General features: G+C 46.0%; 1 protein-coding gene across 5 annotated transcripts in view; it reads left to right on the top strand.

Annotated features, from left to right (window-relative positions):
• Window positions 1–20930, top strand: part of osbpl5 (oxysterol binding protein-like 5) — a 42469-nt gene that overhangs the window by 16409 nt on the left and 5130 nt on the right. For 3 of the 5 annotated variants that reach the window (XM_078082787.1, XM_078082790.1, XM_078082788.1), the window contains 10 exons: window positions 6312–6467; window positions 6642–6718; window positions 7865–7945; window positions 8228–8329; window positions 8662–8865; window positions 9139–9223; window positions 9349–9511; window positions 19166–19374; window positions 19571–19760; window positions 20256–20337. In XM_078082787.1, the coding sequence (XP_077938913.1) occupies window positions 6312–6467; window positions 6642–6718; window positions 7865–7945; window positions 8228–8329; window positions 8662–8865; window positions 9139–9223; window positions 9349–9511; window positions 19166–19374; window positions 19571–19760; window positions 20256–20337 (1349 nt within the window). The remainder of the gene's footprint in view (window positions 1–6311; window positions 6468–6641; window positions 6719–7864; window positions 7946–8227; window positions 8330–8661; window positions 8866–9138; window positions 9224–9348; window positions 9512–19165; window positions 19375–19570; window positions 19761–20255; window positions 20338–20930) is intronic. The other 2 variants (XM_078082789.1, XM_078082791.1) reach the window with 1 other exon arrangement.

The following is a 20930-nucleotide window of genomic DNA, read 5'->3' as shown; positions in this document are numbered from 1 at the left end:
TGCTCTGGTACGCTCAAATAACGCAAATATGTTTTTGTGTCTGCATGGTGATGGATTTGTTTGAATACAAAGTTGGCATGCTTGGCAGCACTGTACTCATCAGCTCAGCCTGGCCAGGCCTGGCTTAGAGGAGCTCTCACGCAGACACCACTGGCCCGCATCCAGCAGTACAGACCCCCGGCTGGCATCGTCTGTCTACAGGATCAAATGTGGCTCCAGCGTTGGGAAAGATCCATTAATGAATGCAGAGGTTTCTCATTCTGGCCAAACACGACTGCTCCGTCCAATCAGTGAAAGTGTATGTCAGTGGGCTGAGCTTGACTTTCCACTGGGGACGTTTGTCTCATCGCTTTATTATCGCGATGTGTGTTGAGAGATTCATGGTGCGATACAAAATGCTTTAGATGAAATTGTAAGTGTAACAACTCCAAGACCAGTAGTGAGGTGAGTGGTACCTCCGCTGTAATGGTGTTTGCAATGGGAATGTTACACAGTGCCATTTTATTTAGGGGGGGAGGTATCAGACTGTTTGCATGGCAACTTGGGGACTCAAAGTAAATGTGTGATTTGGGAAAGGACACTAGAGGCAGAGGAGCACAGATGGAGAGATACTTGAAGGGAGTTTGCTTTGGATCTTTGGTGGTGTTTTCGCTGCCTCTTGTTTCCAGCTCCCTTGCTTTTCACCCTGATTCTACCAGAATCTGAACCCCCCCCCCCCTTGTAGGGAATCCTAGGTCTTGTTGTCAGGCTATATTTACCTTGATCTTTCCCTTCTCCTTGACAGAAGACTCTGTTCCCGTCTCTGTGTACGAAGGGAGGTTGTGTCTCTCCTGCCAGTCCAACCTGAAACACAGAACAGTGCAGCCACTCTTTCCCATAGACGGACGCTCGCCGTCTCTCCATCTCCCTCGCACTCGCGTCACCGCTGAGCGAGGCCTCGGGTGACTTCTGACAAACTTGCCTCGGCGACACACAAGCTGAAACACTCATTCAAACGAGAAGGTTAACAGATGATCGTAGAATAAGTACATGATGCAGCATCAGGGAGGGGCCCGCCGGGTAGAACAGGGAGGGAATCATGGTTAAGCACTGTGTACGTTCACCATGGCAGTGGTCCACCGTTGCTCCCACACAAAGAGGGGAGTTTCCTATTTTGAGTAAGATTAAATGGGAAGTCTGCCTGGAAGGCATTTTTTCCATGTGAGATCCTTAAAATATACATGCACCCCCCCGCCAGACTCTTGATAGAAATAACTAAACCACACATCCTCTCACAGAGTTAGCCTTCTTTTTAGACTCTTGACGTACTTCCTTCCCCATGAGCTTTTAGAGACAGTTTTTTAAAATGAATGAATAATTTAGTTTGAGATTTTAAGATGTTTGTAATTACTGACTGGAGTTTTTAAAAAAATGTTGTTAATTACACTCAGTAATTGAACATTAGTGAGTGTTACTTTTTTCAAAGTAAGAGAACGACTGCCCTGTTACGTTACGTAGATGTTTAAGTTAGTTAGTTTTCGTGTTTTGAAATGGTTTGAAAGGTTGTTTTATCACCCATAATTGCAATTATCCATGTAATATTTGTCGAAAATAATGACTGTGTTGAGAGAGCACCATTATCATTTTCTGCTTATCCTTGTGTTTTCTTTTACAAGATGTGTCAGTAGATGAGAAGTTACATGACGGCTCATTTCTTGTGGATGGTAAATGGGGTTGAACAGGTAGATTGTTGAGGGGACAGAAACCATCTCTGCACCTTAAGAAGCTCTGGTTGAAATGCAGCTCACGTGAAATGAAAACACTAATACTGCATGTTGTGTTTTTTGTTGTTTATGCACGTAGTGTCGAGAGTCCATTGGTGGATATGTAGGTCATGTGGCCATCCATTAGTCTTGTAGGGGAGTGGGCGTTAACAGGGCTGGGGGTGCTGAAAGGAGGACAGATGGAAGGATGGAGAGTGTCTGGACTTAATCTGTGCCATCATATTAGCAACAGCTGGCTTGATGCTGGTTGTCGGAATTGCAAGGCTCTCATACACATATTGCAGTGGGCAATGGTTGACGCGCGCACACACGTGCAATTATCAAGCCTGACATTGACATTCTGATAAAGGGTATCATTATTTGGCCAAGAATGCCAAATAATTACCCTTTTTCTTTACACCATTTAAGGCTCTTGTTGTCCACTGTCATAAACTAGGTTGAGATTTTGGGGTTCGTGTTAAGGATGTATGTGTTTCAATTTTGGTTCCAGATGTTTCAGAATAAGCGGGTGTCCGTGACGTACTTTGGTTGTCTGTGAAAGTTCAATAAGATGCCTTCACACTTCTAAATTCTGAGTCACCCAACTGGGGTGGGGGCAGAAATGGTTAAATTATGAATATACACATGGGTGTTGGAGGGGTGGGTCTTTAAAAAGTTTTCCGTGACAATTGCTGGTTGTCTTTTATTATAATATTAAGTGGCAGTATGGATTAAATAAACCTACATAGATATTTTCCGGTTTTCCCTGAATTATGTTTGCTTGACCTGAAATTAAAGCAGTTTCCTGTTCCTAAAATAATCATTTTGATGAACAGTGCTTAAACCATTGTACTTGGCAGTTACGTGCACTGAACTGTGAAGGTATTCCCTGTTTATGTTTTACATTCCAAATAAGGGTGACATTTGCGCCCAGTGAAAGCCTTTTTCTGACCAGCATGTACTGCTGCCGCTTGCAGTCTCATAAAGGATCCCCATTTAGTAATCTGATATTATATATATATATATATATATACTGTCAAGGAAAATAATGACCTTTTTATGTATGCTAATAACGCCATGACCCTGTATTCCATCAGCCCTCAAGTCTGAATGTGCAAAATATCACAAATGAAACATCCAGTGACAAAGCTAATAGCGGCGTGTCAGCTGAAAACGTGTAGCCGACCTTTTTTTGTTTCACTGACCATTTAGGTATCGACAACATATTTGTCACCTGCTGGCAGAAGGTCACGACTGGAATAAAGGTCAGATACAGAACTTTCATGCAGTACAGCTCGGGCAGAGCATGCTGAATAGCCACAGAGATTATTTGAACTAGCACAGAGCTGCAGAGACCCGCTGTGTACCTCCTAAACAATATGTCCAAGCGCCGTGCATTTTCATGCATTGGACAACTTCTTTTCCAGCGTTGGAAATGCGTTGGGCCAAACTAATATGCCAGTATTGAATCACGCACACACAAAATAATTAACATCCTACTTGCAATCCACCACAGCGCTGTGTATCCCTGCCATGTGAGATGGCCTGCACCAACCCACACAGGGTACATAAGCAGACTGTACGGGGAATGACAGAAGAGACGGGGTGAATGTCCGACATTGGCACTAAATCGGGGAACTTGAACTCCAAATGGCATTTTCTGCATTAAATAGCTCTAGGGTTGACAGATCGAGTTGATGAATACTTTATCATTACTGCACTTTGTGAGAAACAAAATTGGCAGCCTCTTTCACTGTGAATTTAACCAACAATCTAATTTACCAGGCTGACCTCTTCCAGCTGACAAACAACACAGTTGTGCAGGACAGACTGGTTACTCAGCTTGGTCTCAGTGGGTTTAACCTCTTGTGTTTCAAGCCAATGACAAAATACTGCATCTGTCAGTTATATAAAACAAATTCCAGTCTGTGAATAATGTGAATCTTTGTCTTTGGTGTATTTCTTGTTGGGTATGGTAATATAATATGACAATATAATAATACAAACTATCCAAGGTTACTAGCGGGCAACACATCTGCTGCCCTGAGAGACAGAGATGAATGCCAGTTTGATCCTTCACGCGTGCTAACAATCTGCAAGTTGGAACATGTCGACATGTTCCCCTCGCTCTGTTTTCCCTCACTTCTCCCGGCAGGTGTAATGATTAGTAAAAACCAGCGGGCCCCATGTCTCAGCAAAACGAGTGCTTTCCCCTCAACAAGGTCACTGTGGGTCAGATAACTTTTGTTGTTGTTTTATCTGTTTTTCTCATAGTTCAAGGTGAATGTGGAATGAGTGTTAGTAACTGGTCTGGTGCTCCTGTTACTGGTATCTTTCTTTACAAGTTGTTCCTATCACTGAATAAATATTAGTCCAGCACATGTGTAGCACAGCAGTTGCACAAGGAACAAACGTTGGCTTGGCAAACATTAGGTGCTACAGGAGTTCTTGAGAGTTGAGATTTAGCACGTTTGCATGTTTCAGTATTATTCCAAAGGCAAACAAAGGGTAGAATGACTCCAAGCAACAACCAAAAATGTAATGTTTTCCCTTCCAGTGGCACTATCTCTATTTCCTTCTCTTATTTCTGTAAATGTTATCGCTGAAATGTGTCACTTCAGAGAACTTTTATATTTTTCAGTCATATTTGGACAGTAAGTTTTAAATAAAACCTGTTTATAAGTAGGACCTAGAACAGACCTCCTCTGATTTTGTCATACTGTCACTCACAACCCAACTGCATGTGTGTGCGTGATGTGTGTGTTCTCATGCCATTGTGCTTGTGTACTAACGCACCGCCCCCCTGCTGCTGGGACCGCAGAGGAGCATTTTCCCCCTCCTCTGGTGCTGCGCGGTGTGCATGTGTATCTGAAGGCAGGGCACGCTGTAACAGCCACGTACGCCCGTCCACGCGCTCACATTTCAAGCTTTCCTCACTCAACAAATGAAACTATTGGGGAGGGACCCGTTATACGCTCAACTGACTGCCCCGCTCCACACATTTCAAACACATCCAGCGTGTGTGGACTCCACACCCATTCTTAGTCTAGACGGCGTAATATGCTCACACACACACACACACAGTCCTTCTGCCAGCAGATCTCCGCCCCGCAGCTGGGAGAACCAGCTGTGATTGGTTTGTTCATGTCTGCCCACATCTTGACCAGCCCCAGGGCCCTGCACTGTAAGTGGTATTAATTCCCCATTTGTGTCTTTTTGGATACAGTCGGGCAGCCCGCCGGGTTTACTGACGTATAATTCTAGAGCTCGATGCTGTTCTCTATTCAGCCTCAGGGTTCAGCGCGGTACTACAGATGCACGCTTGCAGTGCAGCGATGGAATGCTATTTATAGACACGCTCCATCGGGACAAACGAGGCTCCTTTTTGGAGCTAATAAATGCATTTCCCTCTCGTGTCTTGGTTGTTCGTGGCTGTCTCTTTGAAAGGAGCACAGGGCAGGAGAAGGAGGGAGATTGCAACATCCGAAAATATGGAGGGAGTCGGGAGGCTTGGGAGAATGAGTCACAGAGGCAGGAAGCGGTGTGACGAGTGTGGATGTCAGTGCGCACGTACCTTACAGGGAGGGTACAGTTTTTCAGGTTTTACTTATACCAGTTAGAAGTGTGCACACTTTGGGACACGGCACTGTCCTCCTGCACCAGTGTAATCACCCCAGAATGATGAATCGGTCTGTGAAAATACACCCTGAATGTGAGTGTAACGCCGGCAGTTCTTGAGTGTTGCAATTAAGGCCTAGTAAGCGAGACTGCATCCGTAGGCTTGGAGTCAGTACGTGTCGGTGAACTGAAAGACAAGAGAGGTTGTATTGATCTGAGTAATTAACAGTGTGGGCGTTCGGGTGGAGCTCCATTGGCCCGCGGTTCGCTATGATCAGCTCCACACCCATTCGAACGAGAAGCATTTTGTCTACATCTGCCTGGGAGGAGACGGGATCCCCATCACTTGTTAATAACACGACAAGAATAGTTCCCCCACTTGCTGAGCTCAGTCGAGGGGAAAAGCGATTATTTCCAGTATGCGTCCTGAATGCCTGTTTCCCGTTGTTCCGGTGCTTTTCTTGTCTTTGAGGGAAGCCGGTTGTTGCAGGGCCGACTGGGAGGACGGAGGAAGAGTGGCGATGAGGGTGTGGTCGGTCTTGGACAGTGATTCTCTGTGGACAGAGAGACTGGACTTGCTGGGAGACACTGTCCGTCATACACATACACAATGTGCTGTCTGGAGTGCTTGTCACTGCCACGCACGGTGCTGTTATGTGGACAGGCTGACGTGTTCTGGTACAGTAAGTCTTTGTTAGTGTTAGGGAGGGTGGGGGGCGGTGATGTGAAGGGGTCCAGACACGCAAATACATTTACACAAACAGACACAAGAGACGAGGAGGGCCTTTACAGTAAGGCATGCGACGAGTACGATTACGTTCATAAGGAGAAGGGCTGCAAAGGAAGGAATAATCCCTTCCACAGGTTTAAAGTCCTAATATTAGATGAACATTTATTCATGCAGAAATCTAATTAAACCCCCCCCCCCCCTCTGCCGTTCCCTCCCTGCAGAGGACGAGCACGTTGTCAGGATGAAGGAGGAGAATCTGTTCCATCGGAGGTTTTCTCTGTGCCCCAACGCCACCTCCCCCCCTACAATTGACCCTCCCACACTCACCCGGAACTTGTCTTATGAAGGAGACAACGACTTCTACAGCCTCAGCCCAGGTAACAGACCTCGAGCTCGAAGCCGTGCTACGAAATTGCAAGCGTATTCCATGTTCTACATGTCATAGTGTGTTGCACAGCACTTGTTCCATACAAATCAATGAACGTCAACTGCGGCTCATGAACGGCTGCCATGCTTTGATTCACGGAGCTGTGTGTGTTGTGGCTTCCCAGCAGGCAGTGACACAGACAGGAACGGGCTCTCCATGCTGAGTAATGAACTCAGTCCGGCCCAATCACCAGGCAGCCAGGTAAGAACACACATCGTCACTCTAACCACTCTTTAGGAGCCTCTTTCCTCCTGTAGTCTATGATAATTTGTTTCTCTCTTATTTCTTGTAGTATTAGCTAGTTTTTTTATATATAATATACTATAATACCAGATTGTTTTCCCATCTTTGCGATGCAGTACTCTTATGATATCGGATGACGTGAATGGCCCTTTAACAAATACTAATATTGATCCCACTTTTCCTCTCAATGGCGGTGGGAACTGTGTCTACCCAACCACAAGCCATGTATTGGACCCAAACCTAAACAACCTACTTCCGTTCTTTAGAAATACTAATTGGTCGAGATCAATAAATGTTTCTAGCAGCGACGGAGTGATCTCATCCTCTCTTGGGTTTCCTTTTCTGGTTCACTTTGCCTCGCAATACCGCCTATTTATATGTGAAATAATTCACTGGCGCAGCTGCGTCTCTGGCCCTTTGGCCCCCCCGAAAGCCCTTATGGGACGAAGGGCGACTGAGTGCAGCATTATGCTCGCATGATGTCGTTTACACAGGGCAACAGTGCACTATGCTTTTTTAGAAGGGCTTCCTTTAACACAAGTAGATGCGATTGAGCACACGTGTTGGCTCACCAATTGTGAGTCATAGATTTAGTGCACACAGAACCAATGGTAATGAAATGACACATCACGTGGACGCCACAGAATGATTTACCCCTGAGACTCTAATCTCTTCCCCCCCCCGAGTGGAGCCCATCATACAGTGAGTGCTCTTTGATCGCTTAGAGGGGACGTTTGTGGTCACAACACCAGAACTAAATTAACGTTGTGAGCGAAAGGGTTCTGCTTCCGGCTGCTTTGTACACACTGACACTAATCGGAGACGCTACGTGGCTGAGACCGACAATTAAATTTGTGGTTCATAAAGCGAGCCAGGGTTGATAGTGAACTGTAAATTGTTTGTCTGAAAGGACTGCGTCATTACAGTTGATCATATCGTCCCATATGATTTTTTTTTTAGGATGCTGTAAAATTATAAATGATACTAATAGATTTGGCAAACAAAAATCCCCACTGAGGATTCGATATTTAAAGGCGTTAGTTTATTCAAATCTCTCTGTCTGTATTATTCATCCTCGCTGAATGCCTCCTCTCCTCCTTTCAGTCGGAGTCCAGGATGTTTAATGGTGTTGAGAAGGAGTGCCCCTCCCCCACAGAGAAGCTGGCCCGTAAGGAGTCTCTAAAGGTACACATCACTTCCTTCCCCGGGACAGTTGTGCAAAAATGCCAAGCCTTATTGTGCGATTGGAGGTATCATAAAGTGCACGTGATTCAACTCTTAGTATTTTAGTAGTATTTCAAATGTGTACGTTTTTTTTTTTTCAAATGATCCACAGTGATTCATGTTAATAATTTACCAAAGACAACAGTGTGCTTGTAAGGCAACTGGTTAACTCTACTACCATCTAGTGTACCTCACCAGTAAGACTGATGACTCATTCATGTGTTGTTTTTTTCCATTTCACAGCTCCAAAAGCAGAACTACAGGCAAGAAAAGAAGCGGGCGGCCAAAGAACTATTTAGTGCACTAAAGGATCCGAGTGTCGTCATCATGTCCAACTGGCTAAAGGTGTGGGGATCTTCATTAGACAGAGCTACTATATTGACATAGAACCATGATATCTGCATTCAGACTCTTTGTCATCTGTGATTTATCGTTTTGCTGGTTATCCTCTTGGCTGTAATTTGAGCACTTCTTGTTACAAATATCTGTGGAACCGTTTTAAGGGTTTGGCCTTTTTTGCATCCTGTACGTCAGTCCTTTAGTTCCCTTTTATTATAATAATGAAAATAACGTCACCTGTCCCCAGATAAGTAGTGGAATATAGATCACACAAACATCCTGCCATGATTGTCCCTTACTAAGATTTCTTTCTATGTCATCGCTTGGACTCCTTTTAGATCCGTGGCTCTTTAAAGGGTTGGACCAAGCTGTGGTGTGCTCTGAAGCCCGGGGTTCTTTTGATCTATAAGACCCCCAAGGCGGACCACTGGGTGGGCACCATCCTGCTCAGCGCGTGCAAGCTGATTGAGAGACCCTCCAAGAAGGACGGCTTCTGCTTCAAGCTCTATCACCCTCTGGACAAATCCATCTGGGCTTTCAAGGTCAGACATGTTTGCAGGCTCGCTGGCATTTATTTATTTTTTCAAACACATGATCAACATGGCTCCAGAGTTCAGTTTTTCACACTGCTCGTCAGAGCGTGACCCACTAAGAGCTAAACAAGTGTATTTTTGTCATTGCTGTTATTTTCACACAATCGTTTTGAAGAGATAATCATACTGTTTGGTGCGCTTCAGGGAGCCATTCTCTTCTGTTTGGTGCAACCTGACACAAATGGCATTAGGTGTGACTCACTGTTTCATCTGCATGCTCAGGGTCCCAAGGGAGAGAACGTTGGCTCCATCACGCAGCCTCTACCCAGCAACTCCCTGATCTTTAGAGCAGCTTCTGAGTCTGACGGTGAGGCGTATGTCTTGTTGTTTTGGTTGGAGATGCACATTGTGGCATTTTTTCATTATTCAATTTCACAAAAGCAATTTATCGAATGTGCTCCTACTTGGTCGCTAAAATGTTCCCGTCTCCAGGGAGGTGCTGGATGGATGCCTTGGAGCTGGCTCTCAGCTGCTCCAGTCTCTACAAGCTAACAGTCAAAGGCGCCAAAGAGGGAGATATATGCACATCTTCAGAGTCCACCCATCTGCTGCACCTGCTGCAGTCTACTGCGCTCACTGATGCAGAGCTGCAACAGTGAGTACACTTATGAACACTTAAAGTGCCTCAGGCATAAGTATACATCCATCCGACTTGTCAATGGATGATTTGTGTCTCCTGTAATCAAACCCCAAGTTGTTGTGCGGTTAATAAATAATAATAAAACTTTCTATGCATTCACACACTATGCAGCACATGTCTATCCACATTGGACATTACATTTAATAGCTACACATGGGTTAGTGGGTCTGATGCGATATTAGGATGGAGCGGCTTTTTGGAGCCTTCCTTCAGAATTTCGACATCATCCCCAGGAAAAATTGGTCTTCATTACGAAAACATGATTTCTTTCCTTATTATCTTTCTAAATCAATGTGAAGGAAAAATAGGTGATCCTGCAATTTGTAATGTGACGGCCCTGCCTATTGGCTCATGTCATGACGTCACTGTCTTTCCCAGAGGTAATGCCATCAACTGGATTGGGAGCAGCTGGGGCGTTCTGGCAGTATAAGAGCTCATGGTTCCTGCCTGCCAAGGGGGCTGGTTTTCCCTGGCCAGCGTCCGCACCTTTGTTTTGTGTCTTTTGACGTTTAATTTAGGTTCACAACATTCCTCCGACATGATCAAGCACCCACACTGACATGACTGAAACTACTGACGTACACACCTCATAGTTGTTTTACTTTTGGATTAGTTACTTTACTTAAATAAATATACTTGGAAATCACCTTTGCATTGTGTCTCTCCCGTGTTTGTCATCCCCTTCGAGCCGGGTCATGACAAAATGGGGGCTCGTCCGGCCGTTCGTCTGCGCAATTTAGTCGAGTGTGTTTAAATTTAGTTACTTGAGCTTGTGATTTGGTAGGCCTGGCTGCAATGGTGTTTTAAGTACGGATTTTTGTAGTCGGTGCCGGTGGTTGCGCACACGTGGAAAGTTGCGATAGAGCGTGCTTGTTGCGTTGGTTAGTTTGCCTAGAGTGTAAAACATTTGGTTGTATTCGTAGTAAATTAGGGGAGAGTTTACAGTGCATGTGGGCTGACTGATCAGGGAGAGCATCGGATTTGGCACAGTCTGTCTATATATCGGTTGTGTGGATTCCTTTTCCTTCAGCGGGGTCAGGAGGAGCTTGTTTTATTTTGGGTTCGGTTGTTTAAGTTTATGCCAACGTCCGGGGAGACAAGTGTGAGTGTTCTTAGCGTACCTGGAGATCAAAGTCTGGAGCGGAGTTTTCCCTTGTAGGTTTGGTAGCGTTCCTCTTTTAGGATCGTTGCGTGGGTTCGTGGTAGTGTTGTGGTGGCATAGTGGTTAAAGCTTTGTCTTGGGAGCATATCCGTGTCTTTGGGAGAGTTGCTGGCTTGCTAGTTGCTCCCCCGGGGCAGCGGTCTCTGGTGCATAAATACCCACCACTGCCCGCTGCATGAAGACTAGCCGGGAGCTTAGATAAGGGGGTTAATGTTAGATAGCGGGGAAACTCCAAACCGAGATCTTGGTGCGCACGGGGATACCTCGCTGTCTTGCTGGTCCTGTTTGGCATAGATTGGTGTTGTTTGCCTGTTCTGGGTAAACTATTGATGTTGCGATGGCTGAATATGAGGCGTTCACGGCAGCCCCGTCAGAAGAGGCCTTGGAGAGCTGTACTAAGAAGCAGTTATTGGAATTGGCTGAGCATTATTCAGTAGTTGGGATGGATAGGAGGCGTAAAGACGATATTAAAGCTGCTTTGAAATTAAAACTTTGTGAACTGGGAGTTCTTACGTCTGGCCGGTCTCCACCGGTCGTATGCGTTCCTGCACAAACTCAGGGGTTGACTTTTGAGCAACAGAAAGAGCTTCTCCTGTTGCAGATGGAGCATGAAAAACTCAAGTGTGAGTTAGAAGCTAAAAAACAAATTGAGCTGGAGATGATCCACCAGCAGACCGAGAAGGCAAGGATGGAGCTGGAGAGCTATCGTCTGTCCCTAGGTAAGGACAATAAGTGGGCTGGTGAGAGTGAAGGTCGGCAGCTGTCTGGGGTCGGTGCGCGGCCCTTCGACATAAACAACTTGCGGTTGTTGCCACCATTCAATGAGAAGGATCCTGACTCGTTTTTTGTGATGTTTGAGCGTGTTTCCACGGCGAGGGGCTGGTCGGATGGAGACTGTGCTCTGCTGCTCCAGTGCGTACTCACCGGTAAGGCGCAGGGGGCATACTCGTCTTTGAGCACGGCTGATAGCGGTAGCTATGTTAAAATAAAATCTGCCGTGCTGAAGGCTTATGAGTTGGTGCCGGAGGCGTATCGCCAACGGTTCCGGGCTTGGGAGAAGAGAAGTGGCCAAACGTATGTTGAATTTGTTCGCGATTTAACAACTCATTTTAAACGTTGGCTGGCTGCGCTTGAGATCACTACTTTTGATGATTTGTGTGAATTAGTCATTTTGGAGCAGTTTAAAAACAGGTTGCCTGGTCGGATTGCAACCTACATTAATGAACATAAGGTTGCCTCCGCTGCAGAGGCTGCTGTGTCAGCAGATGAGTATGTGCTGCTTCATAAGGATGGTGTGAGAGAGCGCACGCCCAACCGCGATGATGCTGGCTGGGGTGAACACAGTCGAAGCACCGTAGCGGCTGACCAGATGCGTTCGAGGAAGCCTGGCTTTGTTAGATTCGAGTCTCACTCACGGAGAAATTTTGACAGCAGTAGAAGCTGTAATTACTGTCATGAAAAGGGTCATTGGAAGGCGGATTGTCCAGGGTTGTCTAAACATAGAGGGGGCCATCCTAATGTTAAGCCGGCTGCGGCTGCTGTTCCGGTAGTTACCGGCTGTGCGTCAGTCGGATGTTCTGAGCCGGATGTTCTGGAGGCATATGCTCCTTTTATCAGAAGTGGTTTTGTGTCGCTTGGGGGTAGCGATGTTAAAGTCCCGGTTACGATATTGAGGGACACGGGGGCATATGATTCCTATATGATCGAGTCCGTCCTGCCGTTGTCCGTAGAAACTGACAGCGGGGACCGTATCCTCAGTCGGGGGATGGGGTTGACTGTGTTACCTGTGCCTGTGCATAGGGTGGTTCTGGATTGTGAGCTAATACAGGGGGAGGTAGCTGTGGGAGTGCGGCCGGCGTTTCCTATCGAGGGGGTTCAGTTCATTTTGGGAAATGGCTTGGCTGGCGGCCGCATCTGGGATGATGTTCCTCCCGCACCTGTTGTTACACACTGTCCAGTTAGTACTACGCCTGACTGTAGCTCCATTGAGATACCTGAGGATTTTCCAGCCTGTGTGGTTACACGCGCAATGAGTAAGGCTGAGCCTGGGTTAACCGATGAGGAGCGTGGTGATGCGGATTTTGAGACTCTGTCCTTGTCCAATTTTCCACTGTCGGTGCCACAGAGCGAGTTGTTGCAGGAGCAAATCGGTGATCTCTCCCTAAAAGAATTGTTCGAACGTGTGTTGTCGGCTGCGGAGATAAAAAGTGCAGCCAGCGGCTATTTTCTGCGCAACGGCCTGCTGTTTAGGAAATGGATTGGGGTGAATAGTGACTGTGTAGGGGATGCTATTTTCCAGTTGGTCGTGCCGGCTAAATTTCGTCCTTTGGTGCTTAAAATAGCGCACGACGAGAGTGGGCATTTTGGGGTCAGGAAGACATATCTAAACATCTTGAAACATTTCTTTTGGCCGCGCGTGAAAAGAGATGTTGCGGTATATATTAAAACATGTCAGGTGTGTCAATTGACGGGAAAACCAAATCAGCGTGTGAAGTCTGCTCCTCTACAACCGATCCCTGCCATAAGCCAACCTTTTGAATATTTGATTGTGGACTGCGTCGGCCCGTTGCCGTGTGCTAAATCTGGCAGTAAGTATTTATTGACAGTGATGTGCCAAAGTACCAGGTATCCGGCGGCATACCCGCTAAGGTCCATTACAACTAAAGCAGTGGTGCGGGCTCTGACTCAGTTTATTTCGGTTTTCGGTATCCCGAAGATTATCCAAAGTGACCAAGGGTCAAATTTTTCCTCTCATATGTTTGGTCAAGTGTTGAAATGTTTGCGCATCAAACACAATCAGTCATCTGCTTATCATGCGCAGAGTCAGGGTGCGTTGGAGAGATTTCATCAGACTCTCAAATCTCTCCTGCGTGCTTATTGCACTGAGCTGGATCGAGACTGGGAAGAGGGGCTCCCATGGCTTATGTTGGCTGCGAGGGAGGCCGTACAAGAGGGCACTGGTTTCAGTCCAAATGACCTAGTTTTTGGGGATGTGGTGCGGGGCCCTTTGGCGGTGTTAAAAGATGATTGGGTCGATGCTGAGCCGCCCAAGAACTTGATCGATTTTGTGAACGGGTTTCGGCATCGATTGTTCGTGGCAGGTGGTAGAGCACGCGATAAATTGCAAATGTCTCAGAGCAAAATGAAGGGGAATTATGACCGCCATACAGAGCGGCGCGAGTTCAGTCCGGGGGACCAAGTCCTGGCATTGATGCCTATTGTAGGTTCGCCCTTCCAGGCCAAGTACACTGGTCCATATACGGTAATTGAGAAAATCACGGATTTAAACTACTTTATTGCGACACCGGGGCGGAGGAAGTCCAAACAGCTTTGTCACGTGAATTTGTTGAAACCGTTTTACAGCCGTGGTATGGGGTCAGGACAGACCGAGGAAGGGGTTTGTCCAGCTCTGGCCGTGGGTTCAATGGCTCTGATACATGAGGATGGGGTGCCTGAGCCGGATGACAGTCTGCTGTGTGGTCGCTTAAAAAATTCAGAATCTCTGAGTAACTTGGATAGGCTGCTCTCTCATTTACCGGAGTCTAAACGTTGTGAGCTCACTAATTTGGTGCGCAAGTTTCCCTGTCTGTTCGGCGATGTCCCTTCGCGCACCGATTGGGTGGAGCACGATATTGAGGTGGGAGATGCACAGCCGATAAAACAACGTTTCTATCGTATGTCACCAGAGAAGCGTCAACATCTGGACTCTGAAGTAAAATACATGGTCGAAAACAATATTGCTGTACCGTCCAATGCCAGTTGGGCATCTCCGTGTATTTTGGTACCGAAGCAGGATAAAACGCCGCGGTTTTGTACAGATATGAGAAAGGTAAATTCGGTTACAAAGCCAGATTCTTTCCCTTTGCCGCGAATGGAGGACTGTGTTGACAGTGTTGGTGCCGCCAAGTTTGTGAGTAAATTTGATCTGCTCAAGGGATATTGGCAGGTACCTCTGTCCAAGCGGGCTCAGGAGATCTCGGCATTTATTACACCAACGGGTCTGTATTCGTATACTGTCATGCCATTCGGACTAAGAAACGCTCCCGCTACGTTCCAGCGATTAATGAACAGAGTTGTGTCCGGGCTGGAGGGATGTTCGGTTTATTTGGATGATCTGGTGATTTATAGTGACACGTGGCACTCCCATTTGCAGCGCATTCGGGCGCTGTTTGAGCGCTTGGAAGAAGCGCGACTCACCATTAATTTAGCAAAGTGCGAGTTTGCTAGGGCCACTGTTACTTATCTGGGGCGGGTAGTTGGGCAAGGTCGTGTAGCCCCAGTCCAGGTTAAGGTTATGGCCATCGAAAAATTTCCACGGCCCACCACCAAAAAAGAGCTGCAGCGGTTTCTGGGTCTGGTGGGATACTATAGGATTTTTTGTAGAAATTTTTCCACTGTGGTGTTTCCTCTTACTGAGCTGCTGAAGACCAGAGTAAAGTTTGTGTGGTCTGTGGAGTGTCAACAGGCCTTTGATAACGTTAAAACTGTGCTATGCTCTTCTCCTGTTCTGGCAGCACCGCGTTTTGATCGGACCTTTTTGCTCCAGGTTGATGCCAGCCAGGTGGGAGCAGGCGCCGTCTTGATGCAAGGAGATGACCAGGGGGTAATGAGACCAGTGAGCTTCTTTTCTAGGAAATTCAATGGTTACCAGTTTAATTATTCGGTTATCGAGAAGGAAGCATTAGCGTTGGTTTGGGCGTTGCAACATTTTGAAGTGTATGTGGGGGGTTGTGCACCACTTGTTGTGTATACAGATCATAATCCTCTGACCTTTCTTCGTTCATTGCGATGTCCGAATCAGAGATTGATGAGATGGGCTCTGTTTCTGCAGGGATATGATCTTGACATTCGGCATATCAAAGGGTCCGATAATACAATTGCAGATGCGTTGTCACGTGCTCCGTTGCCTTGAATTAGTATTTCGGAAAAGGGAGGTCTACATTTGAGTTATGCCATTTCATGTTGCTCGTGACTTGTTCTTGCTGTGCCTGTTGTCTTAAATTGCTTCTCAGGTACCAGAGTTGCTGAGGACAGGTGGGGAAGGGGCGGAACATGGGCAGGGTGATGGGTTTCTTGTTTATAAATTTTTTGTAGTAATTCGGTTATTTTTGTTTTTCTGGTCAGTTGCTTATTTTTTATTAGCATTGTTTAAGTTTCGTTTTAGTGTTTTTCTAGGGGGACTAGTCCTGCTTTATTTGTTGTAGTGTGTCGGTGTTCCCTTTGGGACACCGATCTTATGGGGGGGGGTGTGACGGCCCTGCCTATTGGCTCATGTCATGACGTCACTGTCTTTCCCAGAGGTAATGCCATCAACTGGATTGGGAGCAGCTGGGGCGTTCTGGCAGTATAAGAGCTCATGGTTCCTGCCTGCCAAGGGGGCTGGTTTTCCCTGGCCAGCGTCCGCACCTTTGTTTTGTGTCTTTTGACGTTTAATTTAGGTTCACAACATTCCTCCGACATGATCAAGCACCCACACTGACATGACTGAAACTACTGACGTACACACCTCATAGTTGTTTTACTTTTGGATTAGTTACTTTACTTAAATAAATATACTTGGAAATCACCTTTGCATTGTGTCTCTCCCGTGTTTGTCATCCCCTTCGAGCCGGGTCATGACAGTAATCATATTCATGCCTTGACAACTAGTTGCCAACCAGCGTTGGACCTTTGATGAACATAAGCATTTGAAAAATAAATCTAAAATTAGAATGCTTTTGCTAAAATTAGCCTCTGTTCTATTGTGTGTAATTAGTGAAGCTTGTGTGTGTGTGTGTGTGTGTGTGTGTGTACTGGATATGTGTGATACAAAAATAGAGAGGGAGAGGACCTTAAGAGAAATGAGCTGTTCATTTTATGGTGTCATATTTGATAAAAGTGTGGCCTATAATTACCAGGGCGCATTGGAACAAGGGCAGCATGGTGTGACGTTTTGCCTCTTCGGGGGATTGGGTGGCTCTCGGACTCCTCCCGTCCACATTTCAAAATGTGCTTCGGCAAGATACTGACCCCTGTGTGTGTGTGGGTACGTGTGTGCGCACGGCGGTGCGGTGCTCGTGTGTTTGTGTGTGCATGTGTGTGTGTTCATGTACTGACATGTAGGGTGCAGCGCTTTGACCGGTCGGACAACTCCCATTATTTAGGCTTCATCGAGTGGATAAATTAGCACTTTGTAAAACTGGTTGGAAATCTGCTTCATTGGACGTTAGCGTATTGATTATACAAGCAGGATATAAATGCATTCCAAACAGGGATTTATGTTGTATGAGTTTTTTTGACCCCTATAAGCCAGCTATTGTATTGTTTACACACTGAAATAGTTTCCTAAACATTGACATAAAGAATAAAGGTTTAATAAAGGTGTAATCCTCAGCATTTAATCTGCAAAACAGCTCACACCCTTAGGTGGTGGCCAGTGGCCAGTAACCATACAAATTAGATAAGGAGAGACCTGTGTGACAAAAAAGCTTTGTAACTATCGGCCAAACCAAGAATTGCAATGCAACCTTGTTTGCCTTTTGTCAAACCCTTTTTACCCCATTCCAAATCTATTCCAGTTATTTGCATTCACTGTTGAAAGTGCACGTTGCTGTTTGTCGGCTGTTTTGCCTTCGACATTAGACATCCCCTCCTCCCCTTCTCCCCTTCTCTATGGCTGTACCCTCCCTCTGGCCATCCATCCCGGCTCTCCCTCCTCTCCTGTGTATCTCCCAGCCAGTCACAGCCGCCCCCACAATCACATGACTGACAGAGGAGCAGGAAGATGAAGTAGAATGAGAGCCATACAGCACGCAGAAAGAGACGGCAGACAGCTGTCGCAATCACACACACACACATACCGACACATTGCCACACAGACACACACACACACACATACACTTGCAGGAAGCAGGTGTGCCAGAGACAAGGGAACAAAACTGCACCTCTTTTAGTCACCCTCAGAGGAGAGGAGAGGAGGACAGACGCTGTGAAACACTGCTGAAATCATCGTTGGTGTTTTGTTTCCTGAGGAGGTTTTTCTCTACGCTGCGTGTCTTTTGAGGTAAGGAAAGCTGCCTCCGCACCAAGGCGTGTTTGGGTTAATAAATAACGTTTGCAGTTGGGTAGTGATCCACAGAGTGCGCGAGAATGTGACTGCGCTCGTCCGTCGAGCCCTCGGGCATTTTGAAAAACCACACTCCCTTCCATTGTGGTTTGGGCAAATAAGCTGTTGAGTGGTTTTCTGAGCTCCGAAATCCATAGCTGAACGCAGTTTGATAAGCGGAGACACACTACGTGTCCCTTCATCTGACTCCGGTATTTGTTGGGATCAAACGTGTGGAGGTTCTGTGAAATATCTGCCGTAAAACCTTTTTCTCCTTGTCTGCTTGTAAGTCCCATTGAATTTGTTCTTTGACGCGTGCACCCACCACAGTGCACAAACACCCACTGTTTGACTTGAACAGCAGTTGAAGCATTAGATCCACGATGTTCCCTATTAGCTTATTATCAACTTTCCCCTCCCCCACTTCCTCTTCTCCCTCCTGTTTTTCCTGTCTTCTGGCTCTCTATAAACTGGTGAAGGACTTTCTTCACTGTGTTTCCCTTCTCTTCTTTTTGGTACTTTGATCTGGTCGTTGCAGCAGACCTGCCTTCTGGGTTCGATGTGTCCTACATTGAGAAAATAATGGATTTTCAACTTTGTGTGTGTGTGTGTGTGTGTGTGTGTGTGTGTGTTTGTGCGTGTGCTTTAGGTAAACCCTGTTTGTTTACCAGGCGTTTTTTGCACATCGCATTCAGAGCCAGTAAATGGGGGGATGGAAAAAGGATGAGATGGTGTGATCTGGTGAGGTGTGTTGGGGTTGTCTTGGCAACTAGACGGGTCATATTAGCTAAATACATCCAGGTCAGCCAGATTTCTACAGTGATGGGGGCTCTGACGCAGTAGCCTTACACATCATAGTCGGGAGGAGGAGATTTTATTCTCAAAGGACATTCAGAGCCTCGGTGAGTTTGTGTAGGTAATTTCAGTGTTCCTCCGACATCTCTGCTCTGCGTGAGCCGTTTAAAGGTTGCCTCGGTGGTGAAGCAATCAACAAAGCTTCGGCAGCAGTGAAGTGAAACCCAATAACATGTTTTGTAATGTAATGTAACATTACTTGGCTTGAAATGGCCAATAATAATCATTAAAACTTAAAATGTATTAATCGGCCAGTAATGACTAACTAAAAGCTAGTTATGATACCTATTCAAATCTATTTATACGCAACCTGTCAAACATCAGCGCATAGTTCTCCATATTTTACAAACAATCTATCTAATTGGCTCCTGTGATTCTTCATTTTCTGTAATTTACTACATTATTTCCAGAAAAGGTTTGTAAGCTGGACACACTTTAGCAAGCGGTTTGATATCAGGGATGCTCATCAACATGCTAACCACGGGCTTCTCCTATCCGTTACCGTCAGGTTAAATGACAGTGTGCTGCTGGGCAATCACCACATGGAGCAGGACGGCTTTTCAGACAAATCGGAGCGCGAGGCTCACGATGACTGGGACACCGCGACCAATGAGAACGGCGGACGGCTGACGGAGGAGAGCGACATGGACCAATCAGACGAGCTGTCCACAGGCCCACAGGCCACAGCCTATGTGGAGCAAAGCGCAGAGGAGATGGCTGAGGCGAGTCGCCGCTTTCACGTTGACAGTACTTATGCACCTAGTTTCCTCATTCTGAAACATACCGAGGCATACTGTGTCATTCTCTAACCTGAAAAACATAACGTGTCATTTTCTCTTTGCACATTTGTGCCATCTCTGACCAGAGAGCCGTCAATGTGACCAGAATCCGCTTGCACTCAATTCTGTGTTACTTCAGGCCGGCGAGGCGTCCCAGGTGGAGACCGTGTCAGAGGAGAACAAGGGGCTGATCTGGAGCCTGCTGAAGCAGCTGCGGCCGGGCATGGACCTGTCCAAGGTGGTGCTGCCCACCTTCATCCTGGAGCCCCGCTCTTTCCTGGACAAGCTGTCCGACTACTACTACCACGCTGATCTACTCTCGCAGTCAGTATTTAAAGTTACTGTATTCTGACTTTTGAAAGGGCACCGGAAAGATCCGTCAAGGGTGCATTTGATTCAAAATGTAAATGACTGGCAGTTTCACACTCAGTAATGTCAGGAATTAATTTTTCATGTGGTAGAGCCTTGTGTTCCTTAAAGCCGATGCTATAAAGGTTGTTACTTTTAAGAAGTCATGTCGCAGTCATTCCGTCTCCGGGAAATAAATGGCAGTTCTAAGAAGGGGGGAATTTGCGCTGCAACAATAACTAACTGATTCTTAATGGAGTAATTTCTACAATGAAGTTAACAGTGAATAAGTATTTTGTATTTGATTGTTCTGTGTCTTCTGTTGGCCGTATGGGGAACCAAACCCTAGACAGTGCTATGTAACAGTCTGGTACATGTTCGGTTCACATGGAACCAGATGAATCCTGCATTCACTATCCGTCTGATTTTTTCATATGGTAATTGTGTCCGTGTGCATCTTTCCTGCCACAGGGCTGTACTGGAGGAGAGTGGATATGGTCGGATCAAGCAGGTGTTGAGATGGTACTTGTCTGGCTTCTACAAGAAGCCCAAGGTAAGACTACTTCATATTGTACTGTCTGACCTTTTCCTGTCCTATTTGCCTCAATACAGGACAACCTTGCTTTCAGGATTCAGCCCCTGTTTTTTGTGGTGGAGAGTTTTTAAAGATGATAGATTGGCACAATTAGACTATCGCACAATTACCTTTCTTCAAAGTGTTTTTCACATTAAAATTCAGACCATTTATTAGTTAAAATAAAATTATATGGTAGACCTATTTTTCATTTGAATTAATAGGAATAATTTAAGTTTTGGGAGCACTGGGAAATAGTCTCTTAATTTTAGTATTTATTTTCTCGCTGCCTCAGTTGGTCTCACATCCTTCTGATATGAAATTCTCTTGAAACAGCATTTCTGATCTGGGTCGATTGCTGCACTGAAAACATTGGGAGACACTTGATTTCACTCGTTAGGAAGCGGGCCGCTAACGTCTTGCTCAACCCTTTTTGTGCAGAAAAGCTTTGATGGAGCTCACAGGAGATTGATGGGTTGAAAGTTGGAAAGTGATCATTACGAGGAATCTATAGGACTTTCTTCATGCAATGCTGTACGCTAATCTCCTGCAGAACTATTGAGTCCAAACAA

The sequence above is a fragment of the Gasterosteus aculeatus genome, chromosome X (genome assembly GCF_964276395.1).
Source record: "Gasterosteus aculeatus chromosome X, fGasAcu3.hap1.1, whole genome shotgun sequence".
NCBI classification, from domain to species: domain Eukaryota; kingdom Metazoa; phylum Chordata; class Actinopteri; order Perciformes; family Gasterosteidae; genus Gasterosteus; species Gasterosteus aculeatus.
Note: the sequence above shows the minus strand (reverse complement) of the source record. Positions and strands in the feature narration are given on the sequence as shown.